At 34.7% G+C, this 23,646-nt stretch overlaps 1 protein-coding gene across 4 annotated transcripts in view; it reads left to right on the forward strand.

Annotated features, from left to right (window-relative positions):
* The window catches only part of COL4A5 (collagen type IV alpha 5 chain), a 224,592-nt gene that overhangs the window by 85,762 nt on the left and 115,184 nt on the right, over positions 1-23,646 (forward strand). For all 4 annotated transcript variants that reach the window (XM_034650010.1, XM_002925583.4, XM_034650009.1 and 1 more), the window contains 2 exons: positions 6,344-6,403; positions 20,098-20,187. In XM_034650010.1, the coding sequence (XP_034505901.1) occupies positions 6,344-6,403; positions 20,098-20,187 (150 nt within the window). The remainder of the gene's footprint in view (positions 1-6,343; positions 6,404-20,097; positions 20,188-23,646) is intronic.

A 23,646-nucleotide genomic window follows, 5' to 3' on the forward strand; every position in this document is an offset into this window, starting at 1 on the left:
TCTGGATTCATGTCTGCTTCTACCTTGTGTGGAGCTTTTGTCAAGCTGAACAGGGAAGGGAGAGAGGAAGGAAGTGGATCATGGCTAAAATGCCATAGATATTTGCTGTTCATACTGAGATTTAGTAAATTTTGTTAAATGGTGTTTCTTCATTTGCTGTTGGTTCTTAGGGCAATATCCAGAGACATAAATTTTGTTTTTTCTAATTGTCACCAGCTATTGTTGTTTTGCTAGGGAGATGATCTGCAGAGGCCCTGAAGCCATCATTCACAAAGCCTTGGCATGGCATTGACTTTTGAAGAGTCCATGGTGGTTGTCCTTCATATGCAACACATTCCACATTTGTCTGAATATTTCCTTATATCATGTCATTTTACACTTGACATAATTACTGATATATTTCTTTTATTTTTCCTATCTATTCTAAGATAGCACTTTCTTTCTCTCTTTTGCCTTTTTTGAATTTATTGAGTATTATCCCCCTCCACTTCTTTGGAATGAACACCTCACTTACTTTCTTTTAAGGTTTACCCTAGGAATTAGAATACCTAAGGTGAGTGCTTACCTTATCAAAGTCTAAAGTAATCAATACCCATGCCCATTCTCTATACAATTACAAAGACCTTAGAATACTTTAACTTCACTCATCCTCCTCTGACTTACATTGTATTATCACTGTGTTTTTCTTTTATTTCTGTATTTTTGAACCCCACAGCTCTTTTATAATTGTGTTTTGTAGTTAATATTTGTTTAAATTCACTCACAAATTTACCACTTTTTCCTCCATTACTTTTGGTATTTTAGACCTTCCATTTCAATTTCATTTCCTTTCATATAAAGGCAAAAGATACTCAAAAGGTTTGAATTTCTGTAGTCCTGCTGGGAGCATACTTTTCTGAGTTTTTATGTGTCTAAAAATGTCTGTATTTTTACCTTGTTGAAAGGTGTTTTTACTGGGTAAAAAATATAAGTTGACAGTTTTCTCTCTGTATATTAAAAATGTCATTCTAGTCTGGCTTCCATTGTACTTCTGAGAACTAATCTGTAAATTAATAATTGTCACTCCTTTGAAGGCAATCTGTCTTGTCTTTCTTGATACTTTTAAAGTCTTGTCTTTGGTTTTATGTTCTGAGGTTATACTATTTTGTGTCTAGTTTGGGGTTTGATTTTTCTTCCATTGGATCTGTTACTTCTTCAATTACAGATATCATTATTTCTTGAAAAGTCTTTGCTATTATCTCTAACTCTTGTCCCTGTCCCATTCCCTCTTTCACCTTTTCTTTTGTAAACCTAATTACCTGTATGCTATACACTTCCTTACTTTTTCTTCTATGCATCTTAACTATTATTTCACATTTTCCATGTTTTATCTCTGTAATATATTATAGACAATTTCTGTTAACTTTGTCATGTTTTAAACTTTACTGTCTCTTTAGCTATATGTAGTCTGTTGTAAAGCTCATCCACTGAGTTTTAAATTTCATAATTTTTACTTCCAAAATTTATAGTTTATTTCAGTTTGGTCATGTTACCTTTTTTCTGTTTTTTTTTTTTTACAATTTCTTTGTTCATTTATTATTTTAAAGTTTTGAAAATATCTTTCATAATTGTAAAAATAGTTATATATTTTGTGTCTAGTAATTCTAATATCTGAAATTTTTGCCAAGCAGTTCTGCTGTCAGATGTTTCTCCTGGATTTCCTTATGGTATTTTGCTTCCTTGTATGCTTAGTGATTTTTGAGTAGAATACCTTATTTTCCTTTCAAAAATTTTTTTTAGAATTCTTTGAAGTTCACTCTGAAGGTAAATTCTTCTACATAAGCTTTGTGTTGTATTTCTGCCCAGCCTCTGAGAGGTCAAAGCGATTTGAGGCTCCTCTAAGCAAATTTGCAGTGGAGGTTACTGGGCCACCCAGCTAAATGCTAATTTGGATTGTAAATCTGTATGTAGGCCAGTTTGTGGTTATACTTTCTCAGAGATGTTTTTCCTTTCTACTTCTCTGCTGAGTGCCAAGATCTCTTTCTTAAAAGTTCCTGGGGATGAGATCCTGGGGTACTTTTTTTATGTATAAAACACCTTTAACCTGAAGAAGTTGTGAAACAAGAATCTCAAATTCTCCCAAGTTGGGTAAATGCCCTCAGGGCAAAAGTAGTTTCATTGGTCAGTTTACTGGGGTTTTTTCCCCCTCTAGATTTTGGCCTGATAAATCCTATTGTGTTTGTTTTTGATGCTTTAGCATATTTTTACATTTTAAAAGCATTTTTAGGTTTTTTTTTTAAGCAGTCATATCAGTCGGGTTACTTAATTATTCACATATTGGAATATTTCTTATTTTTCTATGCCATTATTTCGTAGTGTATATAACTTGAATCACTGAATCAGAATTACCTAGATATGTTTATTAAAATTTCAGAATCTGGTAGCCAATTTTAAGGTTACTGAAATAGCATCTCTAAGATGGGGTCCTGTACCTAAATTTTTGTGAGATTCTTTAAGTGATCCTAATGCATATAGAAGTTTGCTTTTATTCATACTTTTAGTTCTCATATCTGTTTTTTTTTATTGTAGGAACCTGAGATCTAAATTTATTGTTTTCTATAATTGTCCTAGTACCATATGTTGAACAATCCATTATTTTCACATTTATTTGATATGTCAACTTTAATCATACAGTACATGTGTATATGTGTTTCTGGCCTTTCTATTATGGCTCACCCAGCTGCCCATACTGTTTTATTTATTGTACTTTTATGGTGTGTTTTACTATGTGATAATAAAAAATCTCCCATACTTTTTATTATTTTCTCCTTAAAACATTTAAAACATTACTATAGTTACGTCATTTTTTGCTTTAACAGTGTTCAATGACTTTGCAGAATTAAATAGTTTTTCCAGTTTTTAAAAAAACTTTCTTTTCTTGGCCTTATCTCCTACTATACTTTTTTCATATGGACTTAAGAAGTCCTTAGACTGAGGTACTTAATGTTTATTTTACCTGGCTCTTTGCCCACAAAAATTTTGTGTTTTAATCTTAGTACTTGCCATGGCCATTTTTCTTCTAGATATCTTTCTGCCCATCCTTCAAAATTGAAGTCAAGTTATTTACCTTCTTTATCTATAGAGCTGTTATGAACGCTCCCAGGCTCGAAAGAACTCCCTTTCTTAATTTTGACAGCAATTATTGACTATACCACTCACTTTTGTTTGGTAAATCCTACTGAATTACACACTGCAAAAACTGGAAGCTTCCTAAAAAGATTATATTGTCCATCTTTGTCATTTTACCAAAGAGAAAAAACTGAGTCCTAGGGCATGGGAATGACTTGTTTATAGTCTCCTAATGATTCAATTGTTGAGGTAAACTCAGAATGTATTTCTTATATTTTAGAGCTCATTCTATTACCATTGTCTCCTACATCATTTTTCCATTGTATTTAAATTTTATTTTTATTTATTTAGGCATAGGTTTTTTTTAAACTAGATTGGAAGATTCTTAAAGGCAGCACTCATGTCTACACATTTTTTGGTATGACTCATAACCCTAATATTGTGCTTTGTACTTATTGGGCACCTAATTAGTATTAGTGGCTGTTGGTAAAAAACAAGTTACTCCCTTAACCAAATGTCAAATGGGGCTAGTTCCTTATGGGCATCACTATTATAACTGTATGGAAAGTGGCATCTAGTGGTCGGTGTGTGTATTACAATGCCTTTCAACACTCCCCTCCCACTAGTACTAGTATCATTATCATAATGTGGGTGGAATAAATAGAATATAAATTAAATTTTTAAATTCAAACAAATATCAAGTGTTTTAAGTAGCAACCTCGCTAAGGTATAGCTACATGTTAAGTAATAAAGAAGTGCAAAAAGATGAAATTATTAATTTTAAAGAAAAATACTATATAAAATTACTTCCAAAATAACATGCACACATATTTAAAGTTATATTGCTTGTTTACAAATTATATTAGGATTTGGAGGATTTTGTTGGATACTGAGAATCCAGAAATACAACTGTAAGGAAAATTCACATTATATCTTCTCCATATTAACAAAATCCTCTCTGTCTATTGCTTTGCATTTTCCTCAGGAACTTAATTTATATTTTAAAAAGAAAGATTTCATAGTGAAAGATGAAAATGGAAAGTTACACCATCTTTTACTTGTAACACAAGAAAACGATGCTCATATATTTACATTTAAAGTGCAGACATACATTCCAAAGTCAAATGTTATTTTTAGATATGCAGCCATTTTGGATTATCATTATCCTTTACTCCTCCATTAATGCATGTAACTGTTTATTGATAATATGCACAATCTAATTCAGTGAATATGACCATTAGCAGTTTTTATCTTGTGAATCCATAGCTTCTAGAATTTGTAAGTTTGTACTTTGAAATCTAGAATTCATGTTTGCACAAAACAATATTATATTATCTTAAATTAACCTCCGTTCCTGACACACTGTAATGTAATTTTTCTGTATGGAATTATCCTTTCTGTTAGAGAGCAATATGTACTGTCTCTGCACCTTCCACCTGCACCTAATATAACATAGTGGCTTGCACATAACAGGTGATCAATAAGTATTTGTTGAGTTAGTTTTATATGTTGGAAGGAGCTGCGTCTTATTTGTCTTTAGTGTCTAACAAGTTTTCTGGCCTCTAATCATGCCCAATTCATGTTTGATGAGTAAGTCTGTATAAGTCCATTTAACTTGTAATATAGTTGATGTATAATACTAAAACCAGTGTATAACCTAATCATGTATGTATGACAAATAATAGCTGCATAACAGACTTTCGATTAGAGATGTCAGGGGCGCCTGGGTGGCAATGCGGTTAAGCGTCTGCCTTCGGCTCAGGGCGTAATCCTGGCGTTATGGGATCGAGCCCCACATCAGGCTCCTCTGATATGAGCCTGCTTCTTCCTCTCCCACTCCCCCTGCTTGTGTTCCCTCTCTCGCTGGCTGTCTCTTCTCTGTCGAATGAATAAATAAAATCTTTAAAAAAAAAAAAGAGATGTCAGGAACATTTTTTACTGGAACAACATCTTGCAATGTGAGTAAGAGATTAACTCCCAACATCAAGCCATTGTTGTTTGCTTTTATCAGGAGAAAAAGGAGTTCAAACATGTGGATGGCTTCTAGTTGCAGCTGAGTGGGTTAGGAGTTATAAGTAGAAGGATGAGGTCAGTAGTTTGATAATGAATTCAGAAAGTATTCTGGTAGTGGTTGGAGTAAAGGAACACATGGAATGTTGGGAAGGAGGCTAAGGTACTTTTTAAGTCACAGTCTTCCAAGGCTGAGCATTGATGCACATTACTTGGTATTTATATCACATAAAAGTTTCTCTTATTTAATGAGAAGCATACCACCATATTGTATATAAATGGTGAGCTATCTACATATGTTAAACTAATTACGATTTGTTTTTCTAAGCAGTCAGCTTTATGCCAGAGTACAGGGTAGATCTGGATGGCAGAAGTTCATCTACTGTCTTTTTCTCCTATGGGTTCTTATTTTATTATTTTATTTTATTTTTTAAAGATTATTATTTTTTAAAGTAATTTCTACCCCCAGTGTGAGGCTGAAACTCACAACCCCAAGATCAAGAGTTGCTCCACTTACTGAGCCACCCAGATGCCCCTCTTATGGGTTCTTACTTTAGAGAAGGATATTTTTCTGGCTTCAAGATCTCAATTCTTAATATGAGTTAATGAACTTATTAGTAGTGGCTCTTTAGAACATCTAGGCTGTGGGAACATTTGTAATAAAACTGTTGGAATCATTATAGACTGAGATACTAGTGATGAGAGAGTGGAAGCAAATTTTAAAAAGTTGGTAAAAGATAGCATTATGTATTTTATGGTCCGTGATTGCTCATGAATGCCAAGATATAAACAACTTCAACCAGCAGACATCTTTGGCTAGTTGCCAATGTCATTGCTAATATAGATTGAAAGGTCATTTCTTGCTTGTGATGTTAGGACAAAAAAAGGAGTTCCTAAGAGCTTGGACAAGTGGCAAATCATATTACAGGGAAGTTGTTTGAATTCTTTTAAATTTTTAATATCTTTTTAAAAAGATATTTTTCACTTTAAAATTATAAAAATTACATCTGCTCATTGTGAGAAGATCAAATGGAAATGTGTACCATAAAAGGTGAAAGCTTCCACAGAGGTAACCATTGTTTGCAATTTGGTCTGTATTCTTTCAGGTATTTTTCTGCTATTTGGTTTATAATTTTGGATTGTTGAATTTAGTTGAGGGGTAAGTCAGAGACTGGTTTTCAGGTTCGTATTTAATAATTTTCCTCCCTTTTTTTCTTCCTTACAGGCTTGCTATGGGTGTTCTCCAGGATCAAAATGTGACTGTACTGGTGTAAAAGGAGAAAAGGTAAGATTTGAAATGAGCCTTTTAAAACTTAGTGAAACCAGTAAAATAGTGTTTTAATATGTTTAAAAAAAACAAGTCTTCTACCTCAGCATCTAAGTAGATAAAATGAATTCTATCATACTGCTTATTTTAGATAGCTGTAAGGATCAGACTATATCTCAGGGATTAGCAAACATTTTATATAAAAGACCATGGAGTAAATATTTTGGGCTTTGTGGGCCACATAAGGCTTGTGTCACATATTTTTCTCTCATTTTTAAAAATAGCCCTTTAAGAGTGTAAAAAAATTTCTCAGCTCTTGGACTATACAAAACAGACTTCTTACTACATTTGATCTGAGAGTTGTAGTCGGCCAACCTATGATCAGTCTTGTTGAACTCACTAACTTAAGAGGCAAAAGAAGGGAAAAACACTTAAGAAGGAACCTAAAACCTAACAACAGGCTACTAATCTGTGTCGGGTATCATGCTAGGCGATTTCATATATTTTTATCTAGTCTGTGTAAGTTAATGGTTGGTGAATCTCTATTTTTATCTCACTTTTCCCATAGCAGCACCCCTATTGTAAATGTGTGATAATTACAAAGTAAGTATTCGTAAGGATTCATAAACCCAGCCACTCTGTCAGTGACTGACAGTGGAATTAGAAGATTAAAAAGGGATAACAAATTGTGGCCTAAAGAGAATTATGCTGGGAGAAAGGGGTTCATACTCTAGTCTCCACTGTCTGGGGCTCAAATATTTTTGAATGAATCAGTGAATGTTACTAATTATATATGAGAAAGTTTAGGATAGTATCTCAAGAGCATATTCCATTTAGGGATATAGAAGGTCTACTAGCACATTAAAGATGTTTAAAGTCTGTACTAAACAACAAAAGTTCAGTACACTTCAGAGGAAGATAAAGAATCTAGGATGACTATAATATACAATGTGTAATTTGCTATTAAAACTTAGTAGGCATAAGAAGTAACAGGTAAAAGTGATCCATAGTCAAGAAGACTCCTGAATGAAAACTAATTCTGAAATAACACAGATGTTAGAATTTGTAGATAACTCTGAAATAACACAGATGTTAGAATCTGTAGACAAAGATTTAAAACAATAGGATAAATATATTTGTTGATTTAAAGGGAAATGTGCTCCTATGAGTGAATGAATAGAGAATCACAACAGAGCACCAGAAACTAAAAAAAAAAAAAAAAAAAGGAAAATCTAGATTTGAAATGCAAAATATGAGAAAGAACAATTCACCAGTTAGGCTTTTAACAACAGAATCATGATGATGGAAGAAAGGGTCAGTGAACTTAAAGATGAATCAGAGGAAAGATACAATCTGAAGAAAAAAAAGAAAACAAAAGCATAGGGCCTGGCCCACCTGTGGGACAATATCACATGGTTTAATGCAAATGTAAATGGAGCCCTATAACAAGAGAGAAGAAAACAGGGAAGAAAAAGGAATATTAATGGGGCAGTAGTAATGACAAGAATTTCACACACTTGGTGAAAAATAATAAATTTACAGATAATAAGAAATTAAGTGCACCACAGGCAGAATAAAAATAAAACTGTACCTAGACACATCATAATGAATCTACTGAAAAAACAGATTAAAAGAAAATCTTGAAAGAAGCTAGAGAAAAAATACACATTACATACAGGGGCACAATGATATGAATGATGACAGACTTCTCATCCAAGAGAATGGATATCCAAGAGAATGGATACTGTACAACAATGTAAAAACATTAGAGAATTGAAAAATCTGCCAACACAATTGTTCTATACAATGAAAATATACATAAAAATAAAGAGAAACAAACAAACAAAAACCAGACTCTTAAATACAGAGAATGAACTGCTGGTTGCCAGAGGGGAGGTTGTGGGGGGATGGGTTAAATAAGTGAAGGGGATGAAGATGTACAAATGTCCAGTTATAAAATAAACAAGTCATGGAGATGGAAAGTACAGCATAGTCAACAAAAATGTAATGAAGTTGTGTGGTGACAGGTGGTGACTACACTTAGGGTGAACATTGAGTAATGTGTAGAATAGTTGAATCAGGGGCGCCTGGGTGGCACAGCGGTTAAGCTTCTGCCTTCGGCTCAGGGCATGATCCCGGCGTTCTGGGATCGAGCCCCACATCAGGCTCCCGCTGGGAGCCTTGCTTCTTCCTCTCCCTCTCCCCCTGCTTGTGTTCCCTCTCTCGCTGGCTGTCTCTATCTCTGTCAAATGAATAAATAAAAAATCTTTAAAAAAAAAGAATAGTTGAATCAATATATTGTACATTTGAAACTACTATGACATTGTATGTCAACTATACTTCAATAGTAAATTCTAAAAATAAAATAAAATTTAAGACATTAATAAAATGAGATAATTTTTCATCAACATATCTGCACTAAAAGAAATTTCCTCAGGCTAAAGGGAAGTGTTACTAGATGGAAATGTGGATTTCTAGGAAGGTATTAAAAGTACTATAAATGGTATATATGTGGACAAATATAAAAGATGATATCTCTTCTCTAAATTTATTTACAAGACATAAGACTGTTCATTTTATTTTTTTTTAGTAATTGTACTGAATATTTTATTTCATTTTTTAAAGTTTTTATTTTAATTCCATTTAGTTAGCATAGAGTGTTATATTAGTTTCTGATGTACAATATAGTGATTCAACACTCCATACATCACCCGGTGCTCATCATGACAATTGTACTCCTTAATCCACATCACCTATTTCACCCCATCCCCCCACATACCTCCCTTCTGGTAACCATCAGTTCTCTAAATTAAGAATCTGTTTCTTGATTTGTCTCTCTTTCTCTCTCTCTCTCTATTCCCTGTGTTCATTTGTCTTGTTTCTTAAATTCGACATATAAGTGAAATCATATGGTATTTGTCTTTCCCTGACTTATTTTACTTAGCATTATATTCTCTAGCTTTATGTGTATCATTGCAAATGGCAAGATTTCATTCTTTTTTATGGCTGAGTAATATTCCATTATATATATATATATATATATGCCACCTCTTCTTTATCCATTCATGAACCAGTGGACACGTGGGCTGCTTTCATGAACCAGTGGACACGTGGGCTGCTTCCATATCTTGGCTGTTATAAATTATGCTACTCTAACATAGGCGTACATGTATTCCTTTGAATTAGTATTTTTGTATTGCTTCGGTAAGTACTCAGTAGTGTGATTGCTGGATCATAGGGTAGTTCTCTATTGAACTTTTTGAGGAACCTCCATACTGTTTTCCAGAGTGGCTGCACCAGTTTGCATTCCCAAAAGGGTTCCTTTTTCTCCACATCTTTGTCAACACCTGTTGTTTTGTGTGCTGTTGATTTTAACCATTCTGACAGAGGTGAGGTGATAGCTCATTGTAGTTTTGATTTGCATTTCTCTGATGGTAAATAATGATGAACATCTTATCACGTGTCTTTTGGGCATCTGGATGTCTTTGGAGAAAGTCTGTTCATGTATTCTGCCCATTTAAAAAAAACAACTAATTTTATTTATTTTATTTTTTTATCCCCACAAGTGTCCTCTTTAATACCCATCACCAGCAACTCTAAGTTTGTTCTCTTAACTCTACAGTCCCTTATGGTTTGCTTCCCTTTCTGTTTTTTCCCTTATTTTATTTTTCCTTCCCTTCCCCTAGTCATCTGTTTCTTAAATTCCACATATGAGTGAAATCATATATTTGTCTTTCTCTGACTTATTTCACTTAGCATAATACCGTCTAGTTCTATCCATGTCATTGCAAATGACAAGATCTCATTTTTTTGATGGTTGAGTAATATTCCATTGTATGTATGCCATATCTTCTTTATCCATTCACCAGTTGATGGACATTTGCGCTCTTTCATGTGCGCTCTTCAGCCATAATTTGGCTATTGTTGATAATGATGCTATAAACATTGGAGTGCATGTGCCCCCTTCAAATCCGTACTTTGGTATATTTGGGTAAATACCTAGTAGTGCAATTCCTGGGTCATAGGGTAGCTCTATTTTTAACTTGTTGAGGAACTTCCATACTGTCTTGCAGAGTAACTACACCAGTGTGCATTCCCACCAACAGTGTAAGAGGGTCCCCTTTCTTCTCATCCTCACCAACATCTGTTGTTTCCTGAGTTGTTAATTTTAGCCATTCTGACTGCTGTGAGGTGGTACCTCACTGTGGTTTTGATTTGTATTTCTCTGATGTTGAGTGATGTTGAGCATTTTTTCATGTGTCTGTTGGCCATTTGTATGTCTTCTTTGGAGAAATGCCTATTCATGTTTTCTGCCCATTTCTTCACTAGATTATTTATTTTTTCGGGTGTTGATTTTGATAAGTTCTTTATAGATTCTAGATACTAGCCCTTTATCCGATATGTCATTTGCAGATATCTTCTCCCATCCATCAATTACCTTTTAGTTTTATTGATTGTTGTCTTCTGTGTATAGAAGCTTTTTATCTTGATGAAATCCCAATAGTTCATTTTTGCTTTTGTTTCCCTTGCCTCTGGAGATGGGTCTAGCAAGATATTGCTGCTACTGAGATCACAGAGGTTGTTGCCTGTGTTCTCCTCTAGGATTTTGATGGTTTCCTGTCTTACATTTAGGCCTTTCATCCATTTTGAATTTATTTTTGTGTATGGTATAAGGAAGTGGTCCAGTTTCATTCTTCTGTATGTCACTGTCCAGTTTCCCCAACACCATTTGCTTGAAGAGACTGTCATTTTCCAATTGGATATTCTTTCCTGTTTTTTCAAAGGTTAATTGGCTGTATAGTTGTGGGTTTATTTCTGAGTTTTCTTTTCTGTTCTATTGATCTATGTGTCTGTTTTTGTGCCAGTATCATACTGTTTTGATTACTGCTGCTTTGTAATATAACTTGAAGTCTGGAATTGTGATGCCTCCAGGTTTGTTTTTCTTTTTCAAGATTACTTTGAAATCTATTTGGGATCTTGTGTGATGGACAGAAGGCTAAAGCATAACAACAGAGCTTCAAAATACATGAAGCAAAAGTGACAGAATTAAAAGGACAAACAGGCAAATTCACAATCATAGTTGTTAATTACTAACACACCTATCTTAGTCATTGACAGAACAACTAGAAAAAAATCAGTAAAGTCATAGATGATTTGAATTCCATTATTAACAACCTAGACCTAATTGACATATATGGAGTCCTACATCCAATTATAGAATGTTTTTTTCAAAGGCAGATGGAATTATCTCCAAGGTAGACCATATGGTGTGCCATAAAATGAGGCCCTATGAACACCAAAAGATTGGAAACATCAGTATATGTTCTCTGACCACATGGAGTGAGTATGGAATCAATAATAATAAGATATGTAGAAAATTTCCAACTATGTGGAAGTTAGAACACACTGTTCTAAATAACTGATAGACCAGAGAAGAAATCACAAGGAAAATTAGAAAATACATCAAGTTGCATAATGATTAAACTGCAGCATACTGAGAATTGTAGGATGGAGTTAAAGCAGAGCTTAGTGGGAAATAGCTTTAAATACCTATGTTAGAAAAGAAGAATATTTAAAATCAGTGATACTACGTTTTCCACTTAAGAAGATAGAAAGGGACAAGTAAATCAAATTTAAAATAAGAAAAAGAAGGAAATACACAATATAGCACACAATTCTAAGACAGTATAAAACTGTAGTAAACATGATAGTGTGTTAATAGCAAAAAAATAGACATATATATGAATGGAACAGAATAGACAGTCCATAAATAGACCCACAGATAAATAATGAATTGATTTTTTTTGACAAAAGTGCAAAGGCAGTTAAGTGGAGAAAAGATCATCTTTCAACAAAGAGTCCTGGAACAATTAGATGTGCATATGCACAAAAATAGACTTTGACTAATTGCTTGCACTGTTAACAAAAATTAACTCACAATAAACTATAGACCTAAATATAAAACCTAAATCTAGAAATCCTTTAGAAGAAAACATTGGAGAAAATCCTTTTGATCTTGGGTTAGGCAGATATTTCTTAGATAGGAAAGCAAAAACATAATCCATAAAAGAAAAGGTTGATAAATTATATTTCATCAAAATTAAGAACTTATTCTTTTCTAAAGACATTGTTCAGAGAATGAAAAGACAGCCCACAGTCTAGGAAAAATATTTGCAAATCACATATTTCATAAAAAGTTTTATATATAGAATATATTAAAAAATTTTAAAACTCATTAATAAAACAAACATCCCCAAATAAAATTAAACTAGAAACAAAGTGGCAAAAGATTTTAAGGTACCTCACAAAATAAGATACGGAGATGGCAAATAAACACATGAAAAGTTACTCAACATTATTAATCAGGGAAATACATAATAAAACCATAAGATACCACTATTAACCTACTAGAATGTCTTAATATTAAAATATATCCATACTAAGTGTAGGTAAGGATGGGGAGCAACTGGAACTAGTATAGATTGCTGCTGCAAATATAAAATGATGCAAACGCTTACAAAAAAATTTTGACAGTTTCTTTAAAAAGTAAGCATAGACCTATCAGATGACTGTCCTTTCCTCGGCATTTACCTATGAGAATTGAAAGCATATGTCTATACATAAGTAGTACATGAGTTCATGATAGCTTTATTTGTAATAACCAGAAACAGGAAACAACTCAATTACTATTAACAGGTGGGTGAATCAATAAATTGTAATGTACTTATACAGTAGAATACTACTCAGCAATAAAAAGGAAAGAACTATTGACATATACCACAACATGTCTAAATCTCAAATAATAATGCTGAATGAAAAGTTAAACAAAATAATACATTCTGTATAATTCCATATATATAAAATTCTAGAAAAATAAAATTAATTTATAATGACAGAAAGTAAGGCAGTCATCACCTCGGGGAGATGAGTAGAGGCATGAGGAAAATATTATAAAAGGGAACACAAAAAACTCTTATATTTATGATGTTCACTTCAATATTGTTTTTAATTAAAGACTTAATTTTTTAGAGCAGTTTTAGGTTCACAGCAAAATTGAAAGAAAGATGCAGAGATTTTTGCATATAACCCCTGGCCCCACACATGCATGCATACATGGCTTCCCCTAGCTATCAACATCACCCACCAGAGTGGTACGTTTGTTGCAATTGATGAACCTACATGGATACATCATTATTACCCGAAGTTCATAGTTTACCTTAGAGTTCACTCTTGTTGTACATTCTGTGGATTTGGGCAAATGTATAATGAATGACATGTATCCGTCATTGTATTATCATATGAGTATTTTCACTGCCCTAAAAACCTTTTATGTTCCACCTGTTCATCTACCACTCCCATCCCTGGCAACCACTCATCTTTTTACTGTCTCCATAATTTTGTCTTTTCCAGAATATCATATAGTTAGCATCAGAGTGTGTAGCCTTTTCAGACTGGCTTTTTTCCAAGTTTTGGCAATGATGAATAAAGCTGCTATAAACATCCATTTGCAGTGTGTGTGTGTGTGTGTGTGTGTGTGTGTGTGTGTGTGTATAAATTTTAAATTCCTTTGGGTAAATACCAAGAAACATTGCTGGATCATATGAGTATATTTAGTTTTATAAGAAACTGCCAAACTGTCTTCCAAAGTAGCTGTATCATTTTGCCCCTCCACCAGCAATGAATGAGGGTTCCTGTTGCTCCACATCTTTGCCCGCATTTGGTGTTGTCAGGGTTTTAGATTTTGGCTGTTCTAATGGGTGTGTAGTGGTATGTAATTATTGTTTTGGCTTGCATTTCCCTGATGACATATTACATGGAGCATCTTTTCATATGCTTATTTGCCATCTGTATATCTTCTTTGGTGAGGTATCTGTTAAAGACTTTGGCCCATTTTTAAATCAGGTTGTTTTCTTATTGTTGAGTTTTAAGAGCTCTTTATATATTTCGGATAATAGTTCTTTATCAGATGTGTCTTTTGCAAATATTTTCTCCCAGTCTGTGGCTTGTCTTCTCATTCCCATTAACACTGTCTTTCACAGAGCAGAAGTTTTTAATTTGAACGAAGTCCAGCTCTCAGTTATTTCTTTCATGAATTGTGCCTTTGCTGTATCTGAAAAATTATCATCATACCCAAGGTCATCTATATTTTCTCCTATGCTGTCTTCTAGGAGTTTTATAGTTTTGTATTTAGGTTCTATGATCCATTTTGAGTTGATTTTTATGAGGAGTGTGCAGTCTCTGTCTATATTCTTTTTTTATATAATAATTTTTTTAATGTTATGTTAGTCACCATACAGTACATCCCTAGTTTTTGATGTAAAGCTCCATGATTCATTACTTGGGTATAACACCCAGTGCACCATGCAGTACATGCCCTCCTTAATACCCATCACCGGCCTATCCCATTCCCCCACCCCCCTTCCCTCTGAAGCCCTTAGTTTGTTTCCCAGAGTCCATAGTCTCTCATTGTTCATTCCCGCTTCTGTTTACCCCCCCTTTCTTCTTCCCTTTCTTCTCCTACCGATCTTCCTACTTCTTATGTTCCGTAAATGAGTGAAACCATATGATAATTGTCTTTCTCTGCTTGACTTATTTTGCTTAGCATTTTCACCTCCAGTCCCGTCCATGTTGCAGCGAATGTTAAGAAATTCTTCTTTTTGATGGCTGAGTAATATTCCATTGTATATATGGACCACATGTTCTTAATCCAGTCATCTGTTGAAGGGCATCTCAGCTCCTAAATCCTTTTTTTTTAAACATATGAATGTCTAGTTGTTTGAGCAACATTTGTTGAAAAGACAAGGGATTTTTTGTCTGAGTTATGGATATATGTTCATTATTTTGATTGTTACATATGTGAAAAAAATTCAAATTGTATACTTTAAATATATGCAATTTATTGTATGTTAATTGTACCTCATTAAAACTGCTTTTAAAAAGTAAATTTAACAGACAAATAATAAAATGTGTCAATTCTGCCAAAGAAATGTGTCCACGTGCACACTGCTAATAACAAAACTTACTACACTCCTGATGACAAGAAACATATCAGATAAAGGGCTAGTATCCAAGATTTATAAAGAACTTCTCAAACTCAACACCCAAAAAACAAGTGATCTAGTCAAGAAATGGGCAGAAGACATGAACAGACATTTCTCCAAAGAAGACATCCAAATGGCCAACTGATACATGAAAGGATGTTTCACATCACTCGGCATTGGGGAAATACAAATCAAAACCCAATGAGATACCACCTCATACCAGTCAGAATGGCTAAAATTAACAACTTAAGAAACAACAAATGTTGGTGAGAATGCAGAAAAAAGGGAACCTTCTTACACTGTTGGTGGGAGTGCAAGCTGGTACAGCCACTCTGGAAAACAGTGTGGAGGTTCCTCAAGTTAAAAATAGGACTACACTATGACCCGACAATTGCACTACTAGGTATTTACCCCAAAGATACGAATGTAGTGATCCATTGGGGTGCACCTGCACCCCAATGTTTATAGCAGCAATGTCCACAATAGCCAAACTGTGGAAACAGCTGAGATATTCATCAACAGATGAATGGATAAAGAAGACGTGGTATATATATATATATATACAATAGAATATTAATCAGCCATCAGAAAGGATGAATACTTACCATTTACATCAACATGGGTAGAATTGGAGGGTATTATGCCGAGTGAAATAAGTCAATCAGAGAAAGACAATTATCATATGGTTTGTTTCCACTCATATGTGGAATATAAGAAACAGGGCAGAGGACCATAGGGGAAGGGAGGGAAAAGTGAATGGGAAGTCATCAAAGAGGGAGAAAAACCCTGAGAGACTCTTAACTGTAGGAAACAAACTGAGGGTTGCTGGAGGGGAGGTGGGTGGGGGATGGGGTAATTGGGTGATGAGCATTAAGGAGGGCATGTGATGTGATGAGCACTGGGTTTTACATGCAACTGATGAATTATTGAACACTGCATTTGGAACTAATAATTGTACTCTATGTTGGCTAATTGAGTTTAAATAAAAAAATAATAAAAAAGAAAAAAAGAAACTAACCAGCTGACAACCTATAAAATTCATGTCACATAGATAGTAACTATGCTTATCATGGCGAATATAGCTTAATGTATAGAATGTCAAATCACTATGCTGTACACCTGAAACTGGTATAACATTGTATGTCAACTATACTTCCATAAAAATTATAAAGTAAAATAGAATTCATGTCACACTCATACATTACCTAAACAAGATTTTCCCCTCTACCAGTGGCATCGGCATTTACTGGGAGCTTGTTAGAAATGCCAGTTTCCTAGGCTCCATAGCAGACCTACTGAATCTAACTCTAACCAGGTAATCTGTGTTTTAACAAGTTGTCCAAGCAGTTTTGATGCAAGCTAAAGTTTGAGATCATCTGACCTACATTATCTCCATTTGGCAGTTGTCAAAGGTCCGTATTCTTCTTCTCCTAATTATATTACATCAAATATTTCTTTGTAGTATATAATTATAAAAACAACATAGAAATTACTCAAAAAGAAGACAGAATTGCCCATAATTGCATTTTTAAGTTAATCATTGTTTTCATTTGTCCATTAATGGTATTGTCTTGCCCATATATTACATTTTTGCAATATTATATTCCAAAAATAATTTAATCTCAGTGGTCATTATAGCAGTTTGTCCCACTTTTTATTTTTTCTATCCTCAGAAATCCAGTGTTTTTCCTGTTAATTTTGTATCTTTCTTGAGAAACTGTTCTTTTTTTAACAATTTTTATTTTGTTATATTAGTCACCATACAGTACATCCCCAGTTTTTGATGCAATGCTCCATGATTCATTATTTGCATATAACACCCAATGCACCATGCAGTATGTGCCCTCCTTAATACCCATCACCGGCCTATCCCAATCCCCCACCCCCCTCCCCTCTGAAGCCCTCAGTTTGTTTCTCAGAGTTGAGAAACTATTCTTAAAATATTTTTTCATTCCCTTGATCATGTAATTTTCTTTTTTTAAATTTTATTATATTATGTTAATCGCCATACAGTACATCCCCAGATTCCGATGTAAAGTTTGATGCTTCATTAGTTGCGTATAACACAGTGCACCATGCAATATGTGCCCTCCTTACTACCCATCACCAGTCTATCCCATTCCCCCACCCCCTCCCCTCTGAAGTCTTCAGTTTGTTTCTCATAGTCCATAGTCTCTCATGTTTCATTCCCCCTTCTGATTACCCCCCTTTTCTTTATCCCTTTCTTCCCCTACCGATCATCCTAGTTCTTATGTTCCATAGATGAGAGAAATCATATGATAATTGTCTTTCTCTGCTTGACTTATTTCACTTAGCATTATCTCCTCCAGTGCCGTCCATGTTGCAGCAAATGTTGAGAATTCGTTCTTTCTGATAGCTGAGTAATATTCCATTGTATATATGGACCACAGCTTCTTAATCCAGTCATCTGTTGAAGGGCATCTCGGCTCCTTCCATGATTTGGCTATTGTGGACAATGCAGCTAGATCATGTAATTTTCTTATTGTGATTATAAAGTATGACTCCTGTAAAATTGAAACACTTTTATGGGCACCTTTGACTCATAAAGTACATTTTCCTTTTAAGTAAATCAGTCTGTTATTCTCTTTAATACTAGCTTGTGGTATATCAAAGAGCTTTATCATAAAAAGTTATCCTTTGTATAATTTCTCCTAACCCTAACTTATATTTTTTCTGTATTTGGGGCAAAAACATGTGCCATAAGTGTTATATAATCCATTAAGGAAATTCATTCATTGATTGGATATTTTCTGAGTATTCATTCTGTTGGGTACTAAGAATGCAATGATGGAGATAGCACGATTGATTAGATGAAGGGGTAATGGAAAGAGTAGATTATTGGCAGAGAGATTTTCTAAATACCAGTGGAGATCCCAGAATGTAGCTATGTTTTCCACTGATGGAAATCTACTTGAATTAGATTTTTTTCCCTTTTAGCTTCCTTTCTGACTTGTCCTTTCAATCAGATTTCTACTACCAACTCTGCCAGAAACGGACTATGTAACGATTTGAGACAATCCAGCTCTAGAAATTTTGAACCTTTTATTTTATCCCTCTTGCTCTATTTCCTTCAAAATAATTGACGAGGTTGATTAATACTAAATGATCATAATTATATGGCTAATTAAAATAACAAAGAAATATATTTATAGAACATAAAGAGAAAACATGTTAACATGTCAATAGTAATTATTGCCAAAACTACAGGAATGTTTAGACCTACCATTAATTGGCTAGCATTTGCTTCATTGGCTCTGAAGTAATGAGTGGAAACTGACCGGAATTAGCCTTTTCAAAGTACTTATATTTATTATAAGATGATTCAACATAACAAAGAATTATTTAATACAAAATTATCTAAGCTATGTAGACTAAACTCGGTACTTACCACACACACATTGCTTTCTCTTTCTCAGGTGCTGCCTAGGCTGTCACTGTGGATAGGATCTGGTGAAAGGGTTCCTAGAATAAGGGCCAGAGCTGCTGACCACAGTCTCAGCCTTCAAGCCTTAGAAAAGTAGAGGGACTGTTTGCAAACTCTGCAGTTGGGAGCACAAGCCATGGCACTGTGAGCCCTCAGGGTTCTTAAACTTGAAAGTGGTGAATTTGCTTTCTGTGATTGGATCTCCTAGGGGTTTCAGGGCTCACACTCTTTCTATAATTGGCTATATGCAAGTTAACTAACCCTAACATGTTGATATAATGATATATTAGTATAGATGGCTGTTCTGCATGCCCACCTATCTGTGCAGATATGCACATCAGGCAACCTTATTGTATAGATGCTGATAAAATGTAGGAAACCTCACTAGTAGGTTGGCAGCCCTTCTGTGCTGGTGTTGGTAAGTGCTGTGGTCAGAACTGGGACTTGAGTTACAGTTCAATAAATAATTCTGAATAAAGGAATTGCTGGTGGTTTTTTCTTTATATGTTTTTGTTCTTCTACAATAACCATGTATTCCTTTTTGTATTAATTTTACAATAAGAAAAATATAAAATTTTTGATGTTCTAGAGCCTTTTTCTGACTAACTTATCTAGTCAGCTAATGAATTTCCGTTCTGGATAATCCTGCAACTGTCCTACTCTGGAACAAATCTGAAAACTTCTCAGATGGTTTCCTTTTACACTTCTTCATCCCTGCACCATACTTACTTTGTGTAACCCCTACAGACCTGGTTTCCTGGATTTATTGCCATCTTCCCTGTTAAACTCTTGATGTCAATATGTTTAAACCTCACTTCATCTCTGATATGCTTTTTACTTTTATAAGAAAGCAAGAGACTACATTACCATATATGATATAAATTCAGAATGGTTTGTGGTTTTCCAGTTAAATCTTACAGATTTTCTCATGTTAGTGTGCATTATGAATTTAGTATCATTAAATTAATGTTCTCTAGATAGTCTTTTGATCTTTTTGAATCTCAGCCATACCTGTGCTTGAAAATTCATGAATAACTTCATCACAAATAACATTCACTCTTTTTTTTTTTTTTTTTTTTTTTTTTTTTTTTTTAAAATTTTTTTTTTTTTTTTTTAAAGGAGAAGAAACACACACAGAGTGACACAAAACACTTCTATAGGCCAAAGAATGCCCCCAGACCACCAGTTTGCAGGCCCCAATAACATTCACTCTTGTTCAATTGCAGGGGGAGAGAGGATTTCCAGGTTTGGAAGGCCATCCAGGTTTGCCTGGATTTCCAGGTCCAGAAGGGCCTCCAGGACCTCGGGGACAAAAGGTATGTGCCAGGTTGCTAACCAGTAATACTAGAGGCATGAAGCCATCTTAAATGTGGGACTAGGTGTCGAATCAACTAAGAAGTTAGTGACTTACAGCCAGAAATTAATATCTAAATAAAACAATAGAATAGCTAAGAGTCTGTATTTTATTGTTGGTTTAAAAAAAAAAACCTGAATGTTACTGCCGTATTCAAATGTTTTTGGAAGATGCTGTTAATTGAATGTGGTTATTGGGATCCTTAACAAAAATTAAATTTTGTCAGGAGTTCAGCTGAGCTGGAGAGAGCTAAACTGCCAAGTGTCAGAGTAGCTGATTAAGAAAACAAGCCAAAATGAAAGGAACTATCAAACCTTTTACTGTGACAGCGTAATAAGCAAAATGTTTAACCAGAAAAAAGCACCAGCTTCCTCACTGTTCCATTTTTCCCCATGCAACAGTGCCAGTGAGGACCTCGCCTTGGTTGGCCAGCAGGAAGTTAAGGGCTGTGCTGTTTTCCAGCACTATTTAGGCCAAGGAATTGAGGCTAGTCTGTTCTGTTTCTAAAACTGAAGTAGTATCATTATTGAGTTAAGTAAAGTTCAAAGACAGGTTGCATACAACTTTTTGGAATTGAATAACCCTGAGTGGGAAAAGTTGCCTGGAGCATACATGTGAGTAGAATCAGTAATACCACATGACAGTTCTCCTAGTAACCAGAGTACTGGCTTTTACAAAAGAAATAATACCCCAGGGGAGACACATACAGTGCTAATAGTATAAAAGCCATTAATAACCATGGGGTTCAACGAGCCAGAAGTCCCTTCTGGTGGGTAGAGTACTTGAGTAGAATTGGAAAATTTGTGTAAGGTGGGCACAGGTATGAGGGGTAGGAGGCCACCACTACTCTTGAGGTCAAAATAGGCCCAGTGACAGATCCCATTTCCCTTTTCTCAGATGCCTCAGTTAATCCTGTTTCAGACAGAAGCAATATGATCTGTGAGGAGGCATTTTGTTTCTGTAGTCTCAGAGTCCAACTGTGGGAACATCAGGTCCCCCATAATAAGGTTGGGCTATCTGAGGTACTAAAAAGTTCCATGTTTAGAGAAATGTCCATTTGTTGTATTCAGTGGTACAGAAGTCAGGTATTTATCTATGGGGTTGAATGGTGAGTGACGTATTCAGCAATTTGTTAAATTCGGAGTGGTGGCAATTTCCTGGGACAGGTATAGCAGTGAATTTGGTGAGGTAGAAGTCACATAGGCTGTTCTATGGGAGAGAAAGATGAGAGGATAGATCAATACAGCCTTTCTTTCCTGTACCCAGGCTTATGGATCCAAAGGTGCTGTTGTCCTATCAGTTGGGAAGACTTTTCCCCATTGACTGCAGCGCAGACAGTCTCTCCTCTACCATAAGCAAAGATACCATCTTATATGCATGTTAAGATAGGGAGTGGGAAGAGATAATAGTGAATATTAAGATTCAGAGAAGTTTCTGGGTTTTCCAAAAATAGTTCTTCTGGTTGATTGCCCTTTACTATCTGTATTAGGTAGACTGGTGAACCGATAATGAAAGGGTCAGTTCTCTTCATTTGCCTGGCAAGGAAAAGTAGTCTAAAAACCTTTTTTTCCTAATCTTTTTTTATTTATTTAAAAGGTTTTATTTATTTAAGAGAGAGAGAGCACAAGCAGGGGGAGAGGCAGAGGAAGAGGGAGAAGCAGACTCCCTGCTGAGCAGGGAGCCCCATGTCAACTGAGCAATCCAGGTGCCCCAAATTTATTTATTTTTAAGTGATCTCTACACTTGCCTTGAACTCATGACTGAGAGATCAAGAGTCACATGCTCTCCCAACTAAGTCAGCCAGGCACCCTGTATTGAGGCCTAGATTTAGTAAATAGCAGCCCATCTGAGTTCTAGTAGAGAAAGCAAATGAGGAACTCAACAGTTATTGATCTATGTGAGGAACTGAGTCCTGAAGATAAAAATAATTAAAATAAAATCTTTTCTAAAGATTATTTTTGAACAGTCTAATGGACACCCCTTTTCAAGTAATAGTTTCCTTAATCTTATTTCACGTAATAGTGGTACATTATATTATTAGAGTATTAAAGAGATCAAATAGATACTACTCATCAGGTAGTCTTTCCAATAAAGGAGGAAATTAATTTAAATACATAAGTACTTTTAAGCAGTTAACTATATCAGAGCAGAGATTGGGGGAGTGTGCTTGGGCATGATGTCTGAGGAGGTGACAGTACATAACGGTAGTTTTGTTAGATTCAAGAGCAGAAGGGACCTGTGCTAAATTTCCTGAGTAGAACTTTATGCCAAGGAAAAAGCAAGACTCTAAATGATTGCATAGAAGCTAAGTAGATGGGACATTTAACAGAATTTCTTAGGGCTAATGAGGTGTAAAAACAGCAGAATGTTTCTTGTGCACCCAGGAGTGGCACAGAAATAGCAGAGAGATCTGAAAGAGTCAAGTGGATGGAATTGAGCACCAAGTCAGCAGTAATCCATGCATACTACTGGCGTGGGACATCTCAGTGAATTCCAGCTTGGATGGGACTGTCCCACCCTTCAACAACTTGGAACTCCATAAGCTCTCCATAATTTAGGCACAGCCTTATGAAAATAAGGTGGGAACTCCAATCGACTGAGGTTAAATTTAAGTCATGTTAGTGAAGTGGGTACTTAGAAATTAAGCTGAACCATAGGAAAATAAAGTGACATTTCTTGCAGCTGAGTTTACCTAGGATTAGGGGCTGAGTTTCTTCTGCACCATGCTTACTGAGAGGTGGCACTTTTAATAGATTTGTGGCAGCTTAAAAAAGTTAACTACACCTCAATCCCTTTGGAATAATTTAGCACTAACTAGAACTATTGTACAATAGTATGATAAGTTTTAAAGGTGTGGTGGTATGCATTTTAGATTTAGAAAGTAGTCCAATCTTTTGCTGTGATTCCATTTCAGTATCTGTATAATGAGAAGGCTACACTGCTTTCTAAACTTTTCGGAGTCTAAATTTGAAGCACTTTGTGCCTCTATCTGCAGCATGACTTCATGCTTCCCAGCATGGCTGAATTTATACTTTTTATGTGATTGGGTGTTCTAGTACGTGCATATATATGTTAATATATATACTCAGTCAAAAATTTTGTAGGATTGTTCTTTAATCTTTATATTCTTATATATGAAAGTAAAGATATATAAAACAAATACGTGTGTAGGAACACATATATAAAATTTTCCAAAGAATTTCTTTATTCTTAAAAATAAAATTTAATTAATTTTTGATAAATAATATGTTCACTTTATTGAAAATAAATTAACATAAGAAGGTATAGAGTGAAAAATATTTCCTTTCCACCTGTGAACATGAGCCACTAAGTTCTATATATCCCTAATAGGTACCAATTTCTAATACTTTCTTGTGAATATCTCAATAGTTTTTATGGATATGCAGATAGATACAAATGT

Source organism: Ailuropoda melanoleuca, chromosome X (assembly GCF_002007445.2).
Source record: "Ailuropoda melanoleuca isolate Jingjing chromosome X, ASM200744v2, whole genome shotgun sequence".
Classification (NCBI taxonomy): domain Eukaryota; kingdom Metazoa; phylum Chordata; class Mammalia; order Carnivora; family Ursidae; genus Ailuropoda; species Ailuropoda melanoleuca.